This window comes from Falco rusticolus, chromosome 19 (assembly GCF_015220075.1).
Source record: "Falco rusticolus isolate bFalRus1 chromosome 19, bFalRus1.pri, whole genome shotgun sequence".
NCBI lineage: Eukaryota > Metazoa > Chordata > Aves > Falconiformes > Falconidae > Falco > Falco rusticolus.
Genome location: NC_051205.1, coordinates 6,376,025 through 6,394,152, shown reverse-complemented (window position 1 = coordinate 6,394,152; position 18,128 = coordinate 6,376,025). Strand labels below are relative to the sequence as shown.

The window sequence follows — 18,128 nt, the reverse complement described above, 5'->3', positions numbered from 1 at the left end:
CTCTCTTGCCTATGATATCCTCGTAGGAATTTTCCAGTCCGTTTTTAACATGGAGAAGAGAGGTGGGCTGGAACATAGGGGACTTTCTGCACAGGGGATCGCCGAGTTGTAGCCGCCACGTCTGAAGCAGAGATCGGCTGTCAGGGCTTGCTGCGGTCCATGCTTGGGAGCGCAGAAAGCAGGCAGAGGTGCAGTGCCTGTTGTCATTGTAAAGACCGTTATTTGGAATCTACTTTCACCTGAGTCACCATGCACAAAAAGCAGGAGGCAAAATGCAGGATGTCTCAGCAGCAGTGTGATGTATGTTAATTAAGGGAAGTCAGGACAAGTGGCGAAGCTGCTGCCTAATGTGCAACTTCTAATATGGGGCCCCAGTCTTACCGTCCCCAGAAAATAAGCAATTCACACGGGAGACTGTGAGAGACAAGACCCATCCCAGATGAATCCCTAAGATCTTCCCAAGGGGTTGCATGCTGCAAAAAAGCACGTTATAAACCTGCCACTCCTCCTCCAGAGCAGCTTCCCAGGACACTTGCTCTGTTCTGTGCACCAGAACAGCTCTGTGTTCCTGCTCTCTCTGGCAGGCCTTTGCAAACAGCTAAAATACACTTATCTCATGAAACCTTCCTTTCACGGTGTTTGCACTCCCTGAGCTCTCACATGCTCTCATGTACTCGCTGGTGTCCTGTCACTCCACCATTAATGCAACCTTATTTTGCTTGCAGTGCCTAGGTGACAGTGGGAACAAAGGAGCAGGGATTGTGGCTCTGAAGGATGTCTGAGGTCAAAAAAAATCCCTTCTCTCATTTGTATCGGCTCCTCTATTTACTGAACAACTTGCAGTGTGTTTCCTACCTTTATGTTATTTAGGGGAACTGGGGGAAAACTGATGGTGATGCATGTGGGCTGCATGGTGATACAGGAACCTGCAGCAAAATACGGCCTGAGGACTGTGGTACTAGGTGTTCTTTGGCAAGTGGGAAACACTGCATGCTTAAGAGAGATGTTGCTGTGTTGTGGCATGTTCCTTAGACTGGTAACCACTAAAGCCTGAAAAAGCAAAGGAGGGAAAAGTAGTGAGATGGAGCAGAAGCTGCTTTTTGGAGGGAAGGTACTCCACCAGTTCTGCCACTTTTCCCATCTCTCAGCTGCCCCTTCACTTCTGCCATTGAACTTGTGTGATTGCAGTGTGGTTAAACTGGGCCATATGGGTTTATTTTTAACCTCAGCTGCTCAAGGTTAGTTCAGTGATCTGGTTAAGAATACAACACCACAAGAGATAGTAGTGCTGCTGCTGAGAGGGGCCATGAACTGTGACATGCTGGTGGGATCAAATGGCCTTGGTGGGAAGTCCTTACGGCTTCACTGCCAAAGATGACATGAAATGGAATGACTCCCAGGTTGGGGAGACTATTGCATGCAACTAAATACAGCCCATATGCTGTTGTCTAATGGCCCCCATGTCTCAGTAAACCCCCCTTTGAGTTTCTCTTCTTCATCTCCATCTGTCTCCAGTGTCCACTGTCTGCACTAAAATAACATTCATAGGAAACAGCATGTAAGCCTAGGAAACACCACAGGGTATCTGAGCCCCTTGGGATAGGGCATGGAAAAGATTGGTCCCTGAAAGTCCATAGCAAGCCTCTGTGCCATAGTGACTGATCCTCAGGTAAGAAATTCTCCTAAAAGCTTTGTTACAGGTGAGTTTCCCAAATTTCTCTCTTCTGCCCTGGAAAAGGAAAAAGTCTGGGATAACTACAAATAGGAAGGTTTCCAATGGTTTTATTGATGCCCTCCATCCCATGTATAAGCTAGTCAGGTGGAATTGATGCAAGTTAAGGTGAACAAGCACAGGTGAGTTGATCAGCCTTGGCTCCCTTTGCAGGCAGAGGAGAAGAGGTGGCTCTTCTGAGGGCTGTCCATCTTGGCTAAAAGTATATATTTGATGTGAACTTGTAATCTGGATAAGTTGAATCCTCCTGGTAGGGGTTTTAGAAGCAGCCAATGGCTTATACATGGAAAAGACAGGAAAAACAGACAGAGGAAAGACCTTTGATTGGAGAGAAATCTTGATAAACAAAGTAAACCTGGGCAAGTGCAAACAATGTGGTTTTGTGTTAGAAAACACTGGAAGACTACAGCTGAGAGCAGAGAAAGTAGGTCAAATGGTGACTGCTGGATCTATTCTAGGAAACCAACCCTGGATAGGATTTGGCCACCACTCTGGGTAATCAGGACATGTCTCATTCCTCCCATAAGGCCCAGTGTGATACCTAGGCAACTCTGTCCTTAGTATGTTTTAATCTCGCCAGAGTTAATTTTTTTTGAAAATAGGAATGTTGATGCTGCTTAGTGTAGATGTAGGGCATGTTCACAATGGGGAGCTCTATTTTAGGAAGCAATGCCTTGAAGAGGGTATCGGAGGATTTGAAAGAAGAAACCTACTGGTGCTATTTCTGGTGTAATATGGCAGTTGATAAAACAAAACCCCAAACATGAGCTTGGGCCTTATAAACAGGGAATGATCAAAAAAGGTATAAAGCCAATTTTATTACTCATCAAAGCATTACTAAGACCGTCTGGGGTCCTGCATCGGTTCAGGTAGCCATTGGAGCATGGTATGTTCTTATGCTATAAACAACCTAAAAGTCATCCTGTGTTCTGCAACATATAAGCTGTTCAAAACGTGACTGGAAGTTTTCTAGGAGACCTGCAGAACTTGTGGCTTGTGCAGAAGTCATCTAGAGAGCCAGTGTAGTCTGTTACGTGGAAAGTCAGAGTAGGCTAGGCACACTTGAGTTTTTCTCTCCATAAAATCACATTTCTAGTCTGGACAGACCTCCACTAAATCCTGCAACTTTGGGCAGCACTCCGATGTCTCTGAAAATGGACTAGGCATTGTGGGTAGAGATGGCTTAGGAGTGTACACTGGGCTATGTGAACGTGAATAGGATTACTCTGCTCCAGGGGGGATCGGAGCCTATCAATACAAGGGAAGCAGTCACGTTCACCTTAAATCCTATTAAGCTGAAGGAGTTGGATAAAACTGGGCTTTAAAGTAGCAGAATAAGGGAGGCAAAATGAGCATCTTCAGACTTGATATTGAACAGATCTCATGTCTGTGGCAGGAGGAAACCTCCAAAGTTGTTGCGCTACTGTCTGGGACTGGCATTTTTCCAGCAGGAACTGATGTGTTAATATAAATGTTGATGAAACTTCCAGATTTAATTGAGCTTTCAGAGGCATAATTGTGTTCTCTTGGTTTTCAGGAGGAGATGAGAACTTTACTGCCACTTCTGCCACTGACAGTCTTACCCACCTCTGTGCCCATAGTCCCCTTCATAGCAGCCTCCAGGAGCTCATCTGTGTTCTTGGCATTTACACAATGAGGAAATTGACCAGCAGTTCCATATTAGCAATCAGCTTTCCAGGGATGTTGCGTGTATTTTCCAGCAAGGGATGGAACAACATCAGCAACCCTTTTATCTGCTAGGCCAGGGCTGCAATTTCGCAGTACGAAGGACCAGACATTGTTTAAAAGACTTGGATGAGAGCATTTGGAGTGCAAATGCCTGGAGAGGCCATGCCTTCAGCAAAGGAGCTCTGTGTTCAGACTGTGGCCTGGTGCTTGGCCCTCTTTGTATTGTCCCTGCTGGGATGTTCTGGTAAGGCATGGTGATGACTGCCCTCACCAGTGCTGCACCCTGCCCCAGCCATTCCCTCTTACAGCTCGTGTCACACCAGCAGGCAAGTGGGCAGACTGGGCAAAGGTGGGAGGGACCAGTGGGATGGCAGTGCTGCTCTGTAGACACTTGTTCCACTTGATGTAGATTCTTGGTATCTTGTTGGGCTACAAGAGATTTTGGCATTCATTGTCCTGGCGTTATGGCCCTGTTTCCTTGGTGAAGCTGAGCTTGGGGTTGCTCAGTGGGGGGCTGTCACACATGGAAGGGAAATTGGGACAAAGCCCTTAGAAATGGCCACCTGGAACAGTTGGTAAATTGGAACTGAGGTGATACAACATGTATGTCCACCCTCATGGTGCACAGGGATCGGAAGTGACAAGTACCCTGCTTTGACCTTATTTCCAGTGTCCCTTGCCCCTTGGTATCTCTCCTGGACAGACACAGCCATGCATTGTGTTTGCATTGTCAGGAAGATGCACTTTAAGAATGTATTATTTGGGCTTGGTTAATTCATCAGGAAGTTTACTTTAAAAGCAAATAAAACCAGTGAGCAGCTATAATGCCAGGAAACAGGTAAATTTTTTTTTCCCCCAAACAAACCAGACGGATGAGGCAGAAAAATTCCTGCTGGAGCTGCAAGAATTTAGCATTTTGTGATGGCTGCACGTGATGGCTATAATATCACCAGACAAACTGCTAAATAATGGGGATTTGTGTGGTGGCCACACACATTCCCTCATACTGGAAATTTGCTGTCAAAGGCCATTGAAGGGCTATTGGTGAGTCTGGAATAGTTACTATTCAGCCTGTTAGTTAGACCTACTTTGCTGTTGTTTTGGCATCTTTTAACTGCAAAATGTACCACAGGGAAAATATCGTTGTGCTCTGCTTTGTGCCCTGCCTGGTGGATGCGTGCAGGTCTGTAAAACCCATCCTGAGCTTTGGTGCAAACCTACAAAAAAAACTGCAGCAGAGCAGGTATGTCGGGACTCAAAGTGCTGCAGCTTGCACCCCTGAAAAGGAGGGTGGAATAGGAGATGGAGCCTCTCTCTAAGATCAGCAGGTCCCTCCAGTGCTGCTGCAACCCTAGTCTGTTAGTCTGTGGCTTGTGCTGGTCCTCAGCAAGCTAGGAGACAGGTAATACTGCCATTCAGCCTGCTTTAGCCTTCCTTTTTCACACTAGCCTGCTCCTCCCTGGTAACTGCTTGCCATCTTTTGTTCTTGAACAGTATTTCTCACCACGTTTTCAAGCATGCTCAGCAAGACAGAGAAAAGTGCTCCCTTTCAAACACAAAGTCCTGGGACACCCCCAGCCTTTTTGTTTCTTTTCTTCTGTGCTTGCTTTCATGCTGGGCAAGCAGTTTTTCCAGCCAGCCTGGCTTTGGAAAAGCCCAGAGCATAGGGCATGTGCAGAATGAGCAAAGCTGGAGCTTCAGGGCTCAGCCTGAAGGACCCTGGGCTGGCTGGACAGACAGCAGACTGGATGGACGGACACAAGGCTGGATGACCTGTAAGCAGGCAGGCAGTCTCACGGGGGAGGAAGGGGTGTGTTCTGGGTTTTGGGGACAGCATAACTTTGAAGGGAATATAGGCTTTCCAGAGATGGATTTTGAGTTGGAGATGTCCTGAGGCTTTGGGTTAGGAGCAAAACTATTTCTGCCATCCCTTTGTGCCTGTACCTTAAATCTGGCAAACAGCACATGTTCAATTTGGATCTCACCAAATGAATGACCAAGACTCTGTAACTCACTTGATAAATACTGCAGCAGTCTGCTGCCCCTGGCACGGAGGCTTATCTGAGCACTGACAGCACACACCGGGATGGGGAGGACCTGGCTGTTGAATCCTGCTGATTTTTCGGATCAAACTCTTTGCTGTGATTTGTCCAGAAAGTTTTCAGCAAGCTGGAATAACACTGTGAGATTCCTAGGTGTTTTACAGCTCTCGGCATCCTCTTGGCGGCCCCTTTACTGGGGGTGAAAACCTGAAATTATGGGAGGCTCAAGATCATATTGCTCTGTGACTCCTAGGAATGATTTATAGCCCAGGGACTATAAATCCTGCCTTGCCCAGATGTAATAGGAAAGGATCCCTCTTTCCATTTCCTGAATTCATTATATTTAAGACAAGTGAATTTGCATTAGGAAAAAAAAAATCCTCTGTAGCAGATTGGAAAGGAAACATTCCTATATGTGGAACTTAAACTGAGACAAGCAAAGTGGAGACTGGACTCAGGGACCTGGCTTAAGGCCACACGAAGTCACAGGCATCTGAGATGGGTCTTGGGCAGGAAGAAGGTGCTATCTGCCAGCTTAGTGATTTAAACAGCCCCTAAGGCTGTGGGAGAGGTAAGGTCGGTTCCCATCTGCGGAGGGTCAGAAGGCGCCGAGCTGCTGCTGCTGTCCTTGTGCAAATGCTTCTCAAACTCTTCTTCAGAGCCATAAGGCTGGAGAGGTTGGGATTCCTGCCTTGCCTGCAGTATCAGGCACTGGGGATGTGTGGGGCTGAGGTCAGATGTAGCTCTGGCTGTCAGCAGTGGGCCTTCACCAAACCCAAGAGTCTTGGACATTGATCGCTGGAGGCCATCTCTTCTGCGTCCCTGGGGCAGCTGGTTCCTGGGATGGCAGCACCCACCCAGGGACATGGCCAGGAGGTTGCCCAATCCCTTCTGCTTTCTGCACATGCAGTGTGAGCAGCGTCACTGCAAGGGGAAGAGGATGAGGGCCTTTTGCAAGGTTACAAGCCTTTTATTTTTGGACGCGTTTCACTACCACTGGAGCTGACCCAGGCTGCGAGCTGTTGAAGTTTTAGGTCCTTTGTTTGTTTAATTGAAGTGCTGTTTGTTTTTGATCACAGGCATTAGATAGGCGCTTCCTCTGCAGGCAGGAAGCAGTGATTTCCTGTTCGTTCACTGGCCAACTCTCACTGTGCAGGAAACCTTGCTCTGCTGAGTGTTCACTTTTCGTGCAACATTTTTGGAAGGTCTTTCATGTTGTTGGGGTTTTTTTTGTTTGTTCCCCCCCGCCTTCCCCCCTGCAAGTGGCGCTGATGGCATTGTGCATCTGTAGGAAGAATGTATAGAGACAGCCCTGAGTCAACATGCAGCAGGCCGAGTGTGCTGGATGATGCTATTTGCTGAAAATGGTTCTATTTAGGATGAAATCTTTTAGTGAGGTCCAAAATGTAGGGAAGACAGTTGCTGTGCTGTCTTCACGCTGCTGCCAAGCCCTCCTGCTACTGAACACCTTTGGTTTTGACAGTTATTTGACAATAGCTATGTGTTACCACAGGCAGTGGTAACGTATCTGCCTTGTGCTTTTGGGGACCTGCCTCAGTGTGGGTCTACATCTACAAGCACCCGATTTCTTCGTGAGGCTCACCAGTCACTGACTGGTGTTTTGTTGATGTGTGCCTTGTAAAGAATTTTTTGGGGTTGTTTGTTGCTGTTTTTTTTTATGGGACACTATTTCATTTACTGCCACGGAAGGTGTATTTGTAGCAGGCCATTTAAACCACATGCCCAGTCTCACATAAAGACTCAGCACATGAGCAAGGAGTTAGAGGCCTGGGTCAAAGCTGCCAGGTTTGGATGCTTGTTTGCTTGCTGCGCTAGAAGGACCTTTAGGCAGATGAATGCTCTGAGGACACAGCAGGTGAAAGTTTTATTGTCAATTGCCAATTAAATCTGTGATAGATTACTGTACTCTGTCTCTGCTCACTGTGGCTGAAATGGACGGTGTTTCCCAGCTCCTTTGTAAGTGCAGGCTGCTCATGTTTCATCTGCCATACTCTGCCAGCCTTGCTCCCTCCTGGGTTACAACTGCACGTACAGGTCAGCCCCATCAGAGATGAGTGAGGGACAGGGTTTGAGCCGATGCTTCACACCTGCATAGGTGTTTCTGGGGTGGAAAAGAGATGCTTAGGCCTTTCTGTCATATCACAAACAGGCAGAACAGAGGTTCCTTGGCAGCTTTGCACACACAGGGATGTTTCTACTCAGTGTGTTTATCCTGGTAGTATCTATGAGCTAACCCAGACAGGGCCTCGCTGCAGCACAATAACCAGAGGTGAGGCACTGCAGTATCAGATGGCTGCAATCACAGGAAGCCTGGACAGACGGACACTGCTGCATGAGAGCTTTCAAACCGCCCCATGGCAACAGATGCTGACTGTTGGTGCCGCATGTACTTGTCTGTCCGAGTTTTTAATTATCTTGATGTTGTAAAGGGGCTCCCCTGCAGGGAGGGAATTTGTGATGGGAAGAAGAGCAGCTGTAGGAACAAAGCAGGAAGAGAAATGGCAGGAGAAGGGGGAACAGAGCATCTCACAGCCCCCAAGGCAAAGGGTGGGAGGGATTAATCCTGCAAATGCCCATGCACAGAGAGAGAAGATGGTTGGAGGTTTTAGCCAGTGTTGCGCAAGAGCAGCTGGCTGGGCCCCTTTGGCTGCAGGGGGATGAAATGCTGAGAAGACGCACAGAGGGATTGGAGCTGGAGGAGGAGGAGAGGGCAGGATGGTCTCTGCTACAGCCACTGCACCAGGCTCCAGTCCCCAAGCAGCTTTGCCACAGTTTGTGCTCAGGGCCATCCAAGGAAAACATTGCCCTAGCTGCTCTCATGTGGCCCCAGCCCTCTGTGAGTATGCCCCCCACTGTCTCAGCCTCCTCTCCGACCTCGTTCCTTGAGAGCTCTTCATTCCCCAGGCCCCTTCCGATCATTGCACATCAGTGACATCATTGTTGGTTACCATGGAAAAGCCAGGTTGTCCAAAACATGACCCCTTGGCCTCATCCCATGTGTGTCAGGAAATGAAGGTTTTATAGTACATCTCTGCAATGGAGCAGGAACTGCAGCCTAGGGACAGGCGCACAGCCCACCCTTGTCATGGGCTGCCTGGCATGTGACTCCCCGGTAGTGTCTCCAATGGGGAAATGGGGACCTCTTTCTTGGGGTTGCAAGGCTGATTTATGCCTCCTAAGTTATTTCTGGGCTGCTGAGCTTTATGCTTTGGTCTGAAATGCCCTGGAGGAGAGAGAACCTGAAGCATTTAAGCTGGGGCCCCGAGGAGAAGGCCGAGCATCTGCACGAGGATCTGGGCAGAGGCAGAAAATAGGAGAAAACGGTTCATAGGGGCTCCTGGCCATGTGGAGCAGTCGGAGGTGACCAAACGTGAGCTGCAGGCTTGCACTGCCTTTGGGGCAGCTGTGATTTACAGGGAGAAGAGCAAAGGTGTTTGGGCATGTTGGCCACAGAAGTTTTCCTAAAGCCAGAAAAAGCTAATCCAGAATCAATGATTACCAAAGACCTTGCAGACAGTGTGAGGCCTTCAGAAAGGAAACATCAGGTGTCATCCCATGGAAAGGGTGGGACGCAGCTGTAAAAGGCAGCCTTTGTTTAGGCAGGAATTGCAACCAGACTCTCTCCTCTCTCCTGCAATGTTTGGGAGTAGAGGTGTTTCCCTGAGAGAGGGCTGGAAACCTTATTCCTGACTTCTCCAAAACCAAGCAAGGGAAAGCATGAGGTGTCCTGCCCTGACCACAAAGCCAGGGTGGTTCCTCTCCCTCCATGCAGAAGGAGCATAAAAAGCTCCTGTGAACACCTGAAGCAGCTGATGGCTTTGCCAACCAGCCCTGGCTTCAACTTCCCTTCCAAATTAACAGCAGGGCCAGCCTTCACATCATCACCCAGGCTCGGGTGTGCGTCACCTTGTGTGTAACGGCTCTGCAGCAGCTTGGGCTTTGACACAGTTTGTCTTGCCCCTGCCCTTCCTGCTTTGGCTGGGAAATGAAAATGCTGCTTCTCTTGCTGTTTCCAGACAGAGGGGCTGAGCATCTCTGGGCGGACAACCTGTAATATCAGGGTCTGAGACCCGAAGAGCGTTGAGGTCTTGCCATTTCACCTTGCTGCATCCTACAGCCACTGTGCATGCTTGCGTTAGTCCTGGTTGTTGTGTTTGATGTGTGCCCCTGTACACTGCAGCACTGAGCGTGAGGGAAGTAAGTAAGAAGAAAGTGACTCTCAAATTGCAGCATGGCCTGAATCTGGTTTCCACCTTGTAGTGCAACCTCATCTCAAACCTGGAGGTTTTTTTCCATCTCTCTTGCCCCTCTGCTATGTTGCCGTCTCGAACCAGCCCCTCAGAAAACAACACTGCTGAGCAGGTTATACCGTACCCTTGTTTGAGGGAGGTGCTAGAAAATAAAAAGTTGGAGCCTTTCAGTTTTGCATACCCCATCTGGGGGCACGGTGCCGCCACTGAGCATGGAAAGTGCCTGTGTGACTTGTTTTAGTCTCACTTTGCCTGTTAACTTGCCAATGCCAAATTACCCCAGTAAACAACAGCACGAGTCAGCTCAGACTCAGAAGTGGGGCTGGCAGTGACGCAGTCCCAAACCAATGGTGCCGGCTGACCTGCTGTGCCGTGCTGCTGGCTACCCCCACTTGCAGTGGGTGTTTTGGGGTTAAAAATAGACTCCAGATTTCAGTTAGTAAATTTGGAGGCAGGGAGTGGAGAGCTGTTTATCAGTGCCAGGGTTTCCCCTCAGACACTGAAATGAGTCAGATAAGAGATGGGCACAACTGTGCACATGGCCGTGCATGGGCCATTCTGGGGAACTTTTTCTATTTGCTGAGGTGCCTTAGAAGCTGCATCCCTGTGGATGCTCGGTATGACTCATGTTCCTACCAGATTTAGATACTTTACAGTATCCTGCCCTCAGCCCCTCTTGAAAACATTGCTCTCTGCCATTAACCATCATGCCTCAGCCGTGAAAGAGTTCTTTTCTAAGCTGGCTCAGTTCTGGCTCATATTCTTAGCTCACAAAGAGGGGGAGCACGGGAGGAGTGAGCAATAAGGATGGCAGTGGAGCATGGGTATCCTGAGCGGATCCTCGTGGCTGCAAGTCTCTGGCTGCCACTGGCATCCCAGCCGCCTGGGATGCAACTGTGCCTCACAGGGCCAGCCAGGCGTCTCCCCAACTTTTCGACCATGTCCATACAATTTGCTTCTGATGTGCAGGTCACAAAACTTAAGCTCCGTAATCCCTAGATTTTAGAGAAGCGCAAGTATTTTGCTGTCCCTGAGGGTTTTGCTCCCCAGGCAATTGGGGTCCTGTGCGCAGGAGGGTTTGCAGGTAGCAAAGATCATGGTCTGGAAATGCTGGAGGGGTCTCAGGTTCTTTCAGCTGAACAAGCACTGGTAAAATCTGGTTGTATGAACAAAACCGCTGTTGCAAATTTTTCCTGGGCTCCCAAGCATAAGGGGGAGGAAAGTAGGGATAAACCGCTAATGGAATAAACAGAGGCTTGCATCTGATCTTATATTGGTAACATTTGGGACCTTTATAGCAGCTGTAAAGGGAGGATAGCTGCTTTGTCCCAGGGAGCTGCACAGTGTCACAGCTGTTTGCTGAAAGGGAAATCCAGTGAGACCCATGTTTCCAGCCCACGTGCTGGGGGCCTGCTAGTGGGGTGGGCTGACTGGTGCCGCTGGGAATGAAGCACTTTTGGAACCTCTGTTGATGTGCACCATCCAGTGACGCTGTCTTTACATCCCTTGCCTTTCTGCCATCTCTTGACAGTCATCAAGGCACTGACCCATGTTTTCACGGGGTTACAGGCTCATCTTGGTCACACTGACCCTGTGTTTCCCTCTGTCTGGTGCCAGCTTTCCTGAGGGTGATGGAGGCTTGCCTGCAGCCTCTGCCATGGTGCTGAGAAACATGGGCCATGCATTTGAGTCACCCCAGGCTGGTTATTGTGTCCACAGGCCAGCAGAGTGCTGCTGCTTTTAGCAAAAGACCAAATCACCTGGTTGCAGGGTTTCTGAGGTTGGTGTGATGTAGTGTCTCATGGGGAGAGAGAGAGGACTGAAACCACCACCCCCTCCAGCTGCAGCTTTCCTCTCGTGTGCCCCCACATCTCCCAAGTACCATCCCAGACACCCAGAGCCTCCCGGCACCTTCCAGACCCTGATGCCTTGGTGTCCCTGACGCCATGCATTCGCACGCAAAGAGTTTCCAATGCTCCAGAGCCCTTTTCCCACGGTGACGATATTTTCAAAACCAGCAGCTGGGGCCTCAAAATTACCAAAACCCTCATTTTCACAGGGGGTGGCACAGGCAATACACAGCCTCCAAATAAACCTTGATGTGAGGGAGGTGCAGAGCCAAACCCCAGCGCAGGCAGCATCCCAAACCCCCAAGCCTCACAGCAGCCAGGTGAATCAGCTTGGCCAGTGGTAGGCTGCAAGGCCAGGTCCTGTGAGATAATCAGGGGCACTTTTTCATGGCTAATACTTCGCTTGCCTGTGCAGCAGTGGCTTCCTGTTTGACTCACACCTGACAGCCCCGCTGCATAAGCCAGGGCCTCTTGCGATTGCAAGCAATTGAATGGGGCTGTTTACAATTAGAGAACATGGGATTCCCAGAAAGAGGCTCAGACCGGACATCCTGAAGCGAAATACCCAAGGCGTCACTGGCTAAAAATAACTGTAGCAGAACAGTCACCAAACTAACAGCACGTTAATACTAGCCCTGGAGCCAAGCTCTCATGTATCTCATGGCATGGGGGGAGCAGCGGGTAGAAGGGCATTGTAATCACCACTTTCCCTGCCCCCATGGGGGTTTTCTGGCATAACATGGTGCTACAAAGGCTGGTGGCTGTCACTTGCAGTGATTTCTCTTTGTTTCTGGTTTTTTTTTAGTGCAAGGGGAAAGTAAAGCAAGAGTTAAAATATAAATAAAACAAGTCTCAGCCAGAAATGGCTGGTGGAAATCAATTTAGTCTACTGATGGGCTTGGGGAAAGCTATGGATGATGGGAACTGAAGCAGGAACATCCTCTGCAAGGATGGAGACTTTGCTGGCCAGCTCTGGACCTGGAGCTGGTGTCCAGCAGCTGGGTGGGTATGTGTCATCACAGCCAGCTCTGGGGGATGCTGAACAGCCTCGAGGAGCAGCATGGGCTGCTGCTTCTCATGCAGTTCTGTACTGGGAACATGTGTCTCACTGGGACCCCCTGCTCAGACTCACAGGGGTTTTTACAGCAAACGCTCACAACAGCTGGGGGGGACCAGCCCTGTGGCACCACTCAGCTCTCCGTGGATGGTGGAGCAGTAGCAGCTGCGGGGTGCTCTCAGTAATGCTGCTGTGTGTATCTGAGCAGGGTCCTGCTGTGGTTTCCAACTTGCATGCCCAGGGTAAGCAAGTGCCCAGCCTGAGAGCCTTTTGCAGACAACCTTCAGAACAGCACCAACAAAGTCACTGGCAGGAACAGATTTCACATGAAAAAGAGTCTACAGTACTCATTAATCACTTACGAAATTTTCCAGGACCTGAGTCAGAGCTAGGGAAGGGGAAGGTGCTAAAATCCCTGATCCTTAGGGCTGAGAAAATGGGGACGCCATCCATGGTGGTGGGATTAACCTCACCTTGAGCCGAGCCGTGCATTGCAATAGCCCTAGCATGAAGCAGGGAGCTGCTGGCTTTGCGCCTCCTCCCTGATGCTCACTGGAAGGGACAGTAAGATGGATCAGAGCAAAAGGGCACAGAAAGGATCATAAAGACTAACCCAACAACCCTGTAGTCCAACAAACCTCTTACAGAGATTTCAGAAGATAGGAGCTCCTGCTAAAAGGCGCTTACGCAATAAGTTGCTATGAGAGGAAGTTTCCCTTTAACACCAGGCAGTTAGTGGTTGATTTATGTCTTGCAGCTTTAGATTTTATAAGTTGCAGGGGTATTGCATAACAAGATAATTTGACCCTATATTTCTTAAAAACTTTTTCTGTTGGGGAACGTACTCTTTTATCCACCTCTCGCATGCCTGATACCTTAATGATATAAAGGGAAAGAAAATTATATATCTTACTCGTGAGAGTGTTGGATTTGGGTCTTTCTGAACTTTACCCAGGGGGCTGGCCACTTTTTGTTGCTAGTTGTACCCCTCCAAAAATAACAGAGGCTCATAGTCTCTTCATGTACCAAGATATAGTTGGTGACTTTTGCCCTGAAGTAATAAATACCACAGTGGACAATACTTCAGAAGTGGGGATGTGGGGAGTGGACTGCTCTGGACAATTTTGCACCAGGTTACTTAGTTCATGTATATGCTGGCCCTGGAGTTAACGGCCCTGGGAACCACTTCCAGTCCCATGGTCCTTCCTAGGTAAGAGCTTATTGGAAGTCAATTCATTTCATGGCAGGGGAGAGAGACAAGTCTTCTGCCTCATGGAAACTTCACTTGGGCTCTCTCCTAATTTTAACCCAAAATAAAAGTTATTTAGACTAAAAGTACACATTAGCGATTTGTGAACAGAAGGACAATTACAGGGAGAAAACTAATTTCCACCAGCGTGGTGGGGAAAAGGCACTGCTACATTGTCTGAGCTGTGGTGTCCTTCCCAGCAGAAGAACTGGTCCAGGTTCTCTGCCTCCAGTTATTTTAAATGATGATAGTTTGTGAACTCGCCTTCTTTTTCTTAGCCCCCTTCTTGGAGTCCTGCCGCGGGCTGTCTTGCTGCTACAGCAGCAGCAATACCTCCAGGCCTTCCCATCAACAGTCGCCCATGTAAAAAGCTTCATTTGCTCAGTGGAGGATCAGGCTGCTCCATCTGCTTTCGACCAGCACAAAAGCAGAGCCGTGGCCTGGCAGGGATGACTGCAGAAACAGCCAGCTTACAATAAATACTGCACTGGAGGGACAGGCTGCCACGCACAGGGAGGACGGTATTGGTGCTCTGAGATGCCAAACAGAGAGCTGGGGCAATTCCTGCTTTTGTTATAGACTCCCCCGGTGCCCTTGAGCAAGCCCCTTTTGCTTGACTATTGGCTTGCCCTACTTGCAGAATTGGGGGGACAGCATGTCCTTTCTCTTTTCATCTTCTTAACTGGGACCGGCCCTTCGTTTGTGTGGGTGTCTGCTGCCATTTGGAAATCTGAGCTTTCGGTTGTAAATTCTCTAAGGGAGGGATTTTTCCGTTTCTGGGTGAGTGTGGGTGGCTCCGAAGCTGCTCCAATTTTAGTCTCCCCACACCACCCAGATATGAAACTGGGCATCTTGCTGCATCTGCTCCAGGGATATTCATTGTCCGGGAATCCCCAGGTGACCCATTATGCCAGTGGGAGCATTCACGGAAACAGGCCATTTTCTGCGACGGCTCAAAGTGTTTGCAAAAGGTTGGTAGAGTCCCAAGAGCTTCTGGCAGCTTCATTTTATTTTGAAACTGGTTGGCCCCCAGCTGGGTGTGAGAGTAAAATGAAAGGATGCAAGATAAACCCACTTGTGCGAGAGTCAGCCGCTGCCCGAGGCAGCACAGCATCAGAGGTTGTCATTCTGAAACCAAGCATAGAAACTGCATTGAGAAGAAAGCTGTAGAGCAGGGCTCAGGCTCCTCACCACATACAGTGCAGACCACACTAAAGAGCTGCTCTGCCTGGGGACTGTCACATGCAGTGGGGCAAAAAAGAGACGGAAACCTAAGGGGCAGCAGGCAGCTCTGACTGGGCAGATGAGCACTGACAGCAAAGGTACTCTCATCATCTCTGGGCTACTCTCGTCCAACCCATCTTTTGTGTTTAAATGTGTCTTTGGGCTTTCTTTATCCTCTGCGCTTTGCTAAACACCTGTCATGTTGCTGTGAATGCCAGCATTGCTGCATGGGTGGTTTTAGGCATCCCCTGGCCTGAGCTGCTCAGGAGGATGAGGAGATGCAGGGGTGGAGGGGACTGAATGGTGAGGTACAGAGAAGAAGATCCCATCAGTTGTTAAAGCTTGCGTTTGTATCTTGTTTACTGCCAAGTGAGCTGCCGGCCTGCTCAAGAGCCTGGGTAGCATTTATCAGGAAACACAGTTGGTATGTGCTGTGTTCATAGCTCCAGCACATTGTGACCCAGACCATACCCTGCCCAAGAGCAGGCAGGGAGTCAGGGATTTTTAGTCTGGTAGACCCATTTTTGTTTGGTGCCTGCTGCGTTATTCCTGACTGCTCTTGCCTGGATAGCCCTAGGTCAGCATCTCCATCCCCTCACCTGGTACAGCTTCTTGTGTTTTAAGTAGCTGAGAGATGCTGTGATGCATGGGCCATAGTAAAGGGCTTAACACAGAAGATCTTTTGGTGGACATCAGCCAGGAAGGGAATGGCTGACAGGGTAGATAGCTCTTGCTCATGTTCACCATCCGTTGCTCACCATATAGTACATGACAATTCTAGAATCATTTAAGTTGGGAAAGACCTTTGAGATCATCAAATCCAGCTGTTTACCATCTCCTAGCAGGTGGGGATAGCGCCCGTTTTTCGGGTGAGAAAAGCATTGCCTTAGGTGTAACGTGGTAGAAAGCAGCACTGGCTCTTGCAGTTGTCTTACACCAGAGTTGCTGTCCACTTCCAGGCTAGATGCTCAGTTAGTTACAGGTTTTCACCTTCAAAGCATGAAGTTCTCATTGCTGCTTCTCAAGACACTCCTGTGTGCGCTGCGTTGTGGACACTGTCTTGCCATATGACCCACAGCATGGATGGCTTTATTGAACATGGGCGACCCTGAGACTCTGGCTCTGTGGTGCTAAACAATGACCATACACAATTAGCTGCAGCAGTTGCTTGCATTAAATTAACAACTGTTTCTCCATACACCAGTATTCTCCTTGCAGAGCCCTGGCCTGGACCAAGTGACTGGAGCCAGGACATGGGGAGCATCTCTCCACTTTCTTCACCCCAAGACAGGTATTACAGCTCTATTCTCTTGCCACCCCCTAGTATTTCCTTACTCTCCTTCTGTAAACAGTTTAAGAAATTGCATCAGGATAGAAACATGCAGGTCATGACACCACAGTTAGGAGGGAAGCCGAGATAGAAGAACTTGAGTTTTATCCTACCTCAAAAGTGCTGGAACTGGTGTTATGCTCCCACACCCCAACCTGGGAATTTCCAACTAAAATCAACTGGCTTTGTTTCTGGGCTGTAGAGAAAGCTGAGCACATGTGCAGGGTGCCCTAGATGTTTCAGAAACAGGGACACAAACTGGAAGAGCTAGCACTTTTAAAGTATCAGGACCCTTAAAGCTAGATCTCATGATCTCTAGGCATCCAACATGACTTCTGGATGGTTGACCTTTGCAGTACAACAGCTCTGTTTCAAGCACCTTGTCTCCTGGCTTGGTGGGGTGGGGACACACAGCACTACAGAAAATTGACCCCTACACATGATGGGATGTGTTGAGAAGTGGAAAGAAATTGGAGGAACTTTGTAGACCTCATGCAGCAGGAAAGCTTTCAATCCCAGGGTTTCTACAATTACTTCCAGGCCAAGAAAGCAGCTTCAGGGCTGTTCTTTACAGCTGGAGACACCACCTGATCATGGTCAACAATTGGTGCAAATTAGAGTCAGTTACAGTTGCTTAGCAAGGAGCAGGAGAAAGTTGCAGCAGACCCTCTCTTTCACCCACTCTTTCCTCTGTTGCTTTCCTCTTGTATTGAAGCTTCATCAGTTATGAGCTCTGGTTTGGGATTGCCTTTGTTCCCTATCTGCGACACTGAGGCCAAATGATTCTTTGCAGGAGAGAGGGAAGGAACTCAGTGAGGAAAGCAGCTAGAGATGTTTGCAAGGCAAGTGCCAAAGTTCTGCAAGCTGCTGAGGATGCTCCAGGGTAATTGAAGACTTCAAGGAGCGCTGCAGGGGACAAAATAAGCAAAAGACAGCTGCTTAAAAATCTTTCTGTGTTAGAGGTCATAAGCTTTTTTTTAAGGCTGTACTTGAGTTCTCAGATGCTGGTGCAAGCCCTTGGATAACAATGCAGTCCTAGAAAGACTGAAACTTGAAGAATACTCTTTTCAGGTAACAAAATAAAGAGGCTCTCATGCAGCATTTATAACTGTTTTGATTGTGCTGCATCCAACAGGCAATTTTGGAGGACTTATGAACTGTAGTTCATGGCCAGCCCATAACGGGGACCAAAGGTGAGAACTTGTGGGAAGAAATCTTGGGCAGGTGTCTTGATTCAAGCCATAAAATTCTGAGTGGGAACAAGAAGGACCATGCTGGGTCTTGGGCTTTGGTGAGGAACTGAGGCAGTGTCACTGAGCGACTGGTCTGTGACAGCCCAAGATGAGAAAAATGAGGAAAAAAGTAAAAACTCCAGAGATGGGACTGTGATGCAAATAGGTTGTTGATAAGAAGCAGCCAGGAAGGCTTCACACAGCAGGAGAGAGGGCAGGCACCCGTGGCAGAGCTGCTTCCTCACAGGGAGGAAAACTGCAAATACCATCAACTAATGACAATGAGTGAAAAAAGAGAATTTACCTATTCTGCATGCTGAAGAAGGTCAATTAGCGGATCTATTGAAGGCACAGCCATGCACAGTGGCTAGGTTGTGGTACTCAACGTTATTAAAACCACTTTATTTAATAGAAGTAAAGTCAAGAAGCCTGGCGGTTAAAGCTTAGATGGC

The 18,128-nt window shown here is 48.7% G+C and overlaps 1 protein-coding gene across 4 annotated transcripts in view; it reads left to right on the top strand.

Moving 5' to 3' along the window:
- HDAC7 (histone deacetylase 7) overlaps positions 1-18,128 on the top strand; it is an 88,492-nt gene that overhangs the window by 715 nt on the left and 69,649 nt on the right. For 2 of the 4 annotated variants that reach the window (XM_037412070.1, XM_037412065.1), the window contains exon 2: positions 16,319-16,405. The exons of the other annotated variants lie outside the window; for them this stretch is intronic. In XM_037412070.1, coding sequence (XP_037267967.1) covers positions 16,319-16,405 — 87 coding nt within the window. The remainder of the gene's footprint in view (positions 1-16,318; positions 16,406-18,128) is intronic. 4 annotated transcript variants of the gene reach the window in all.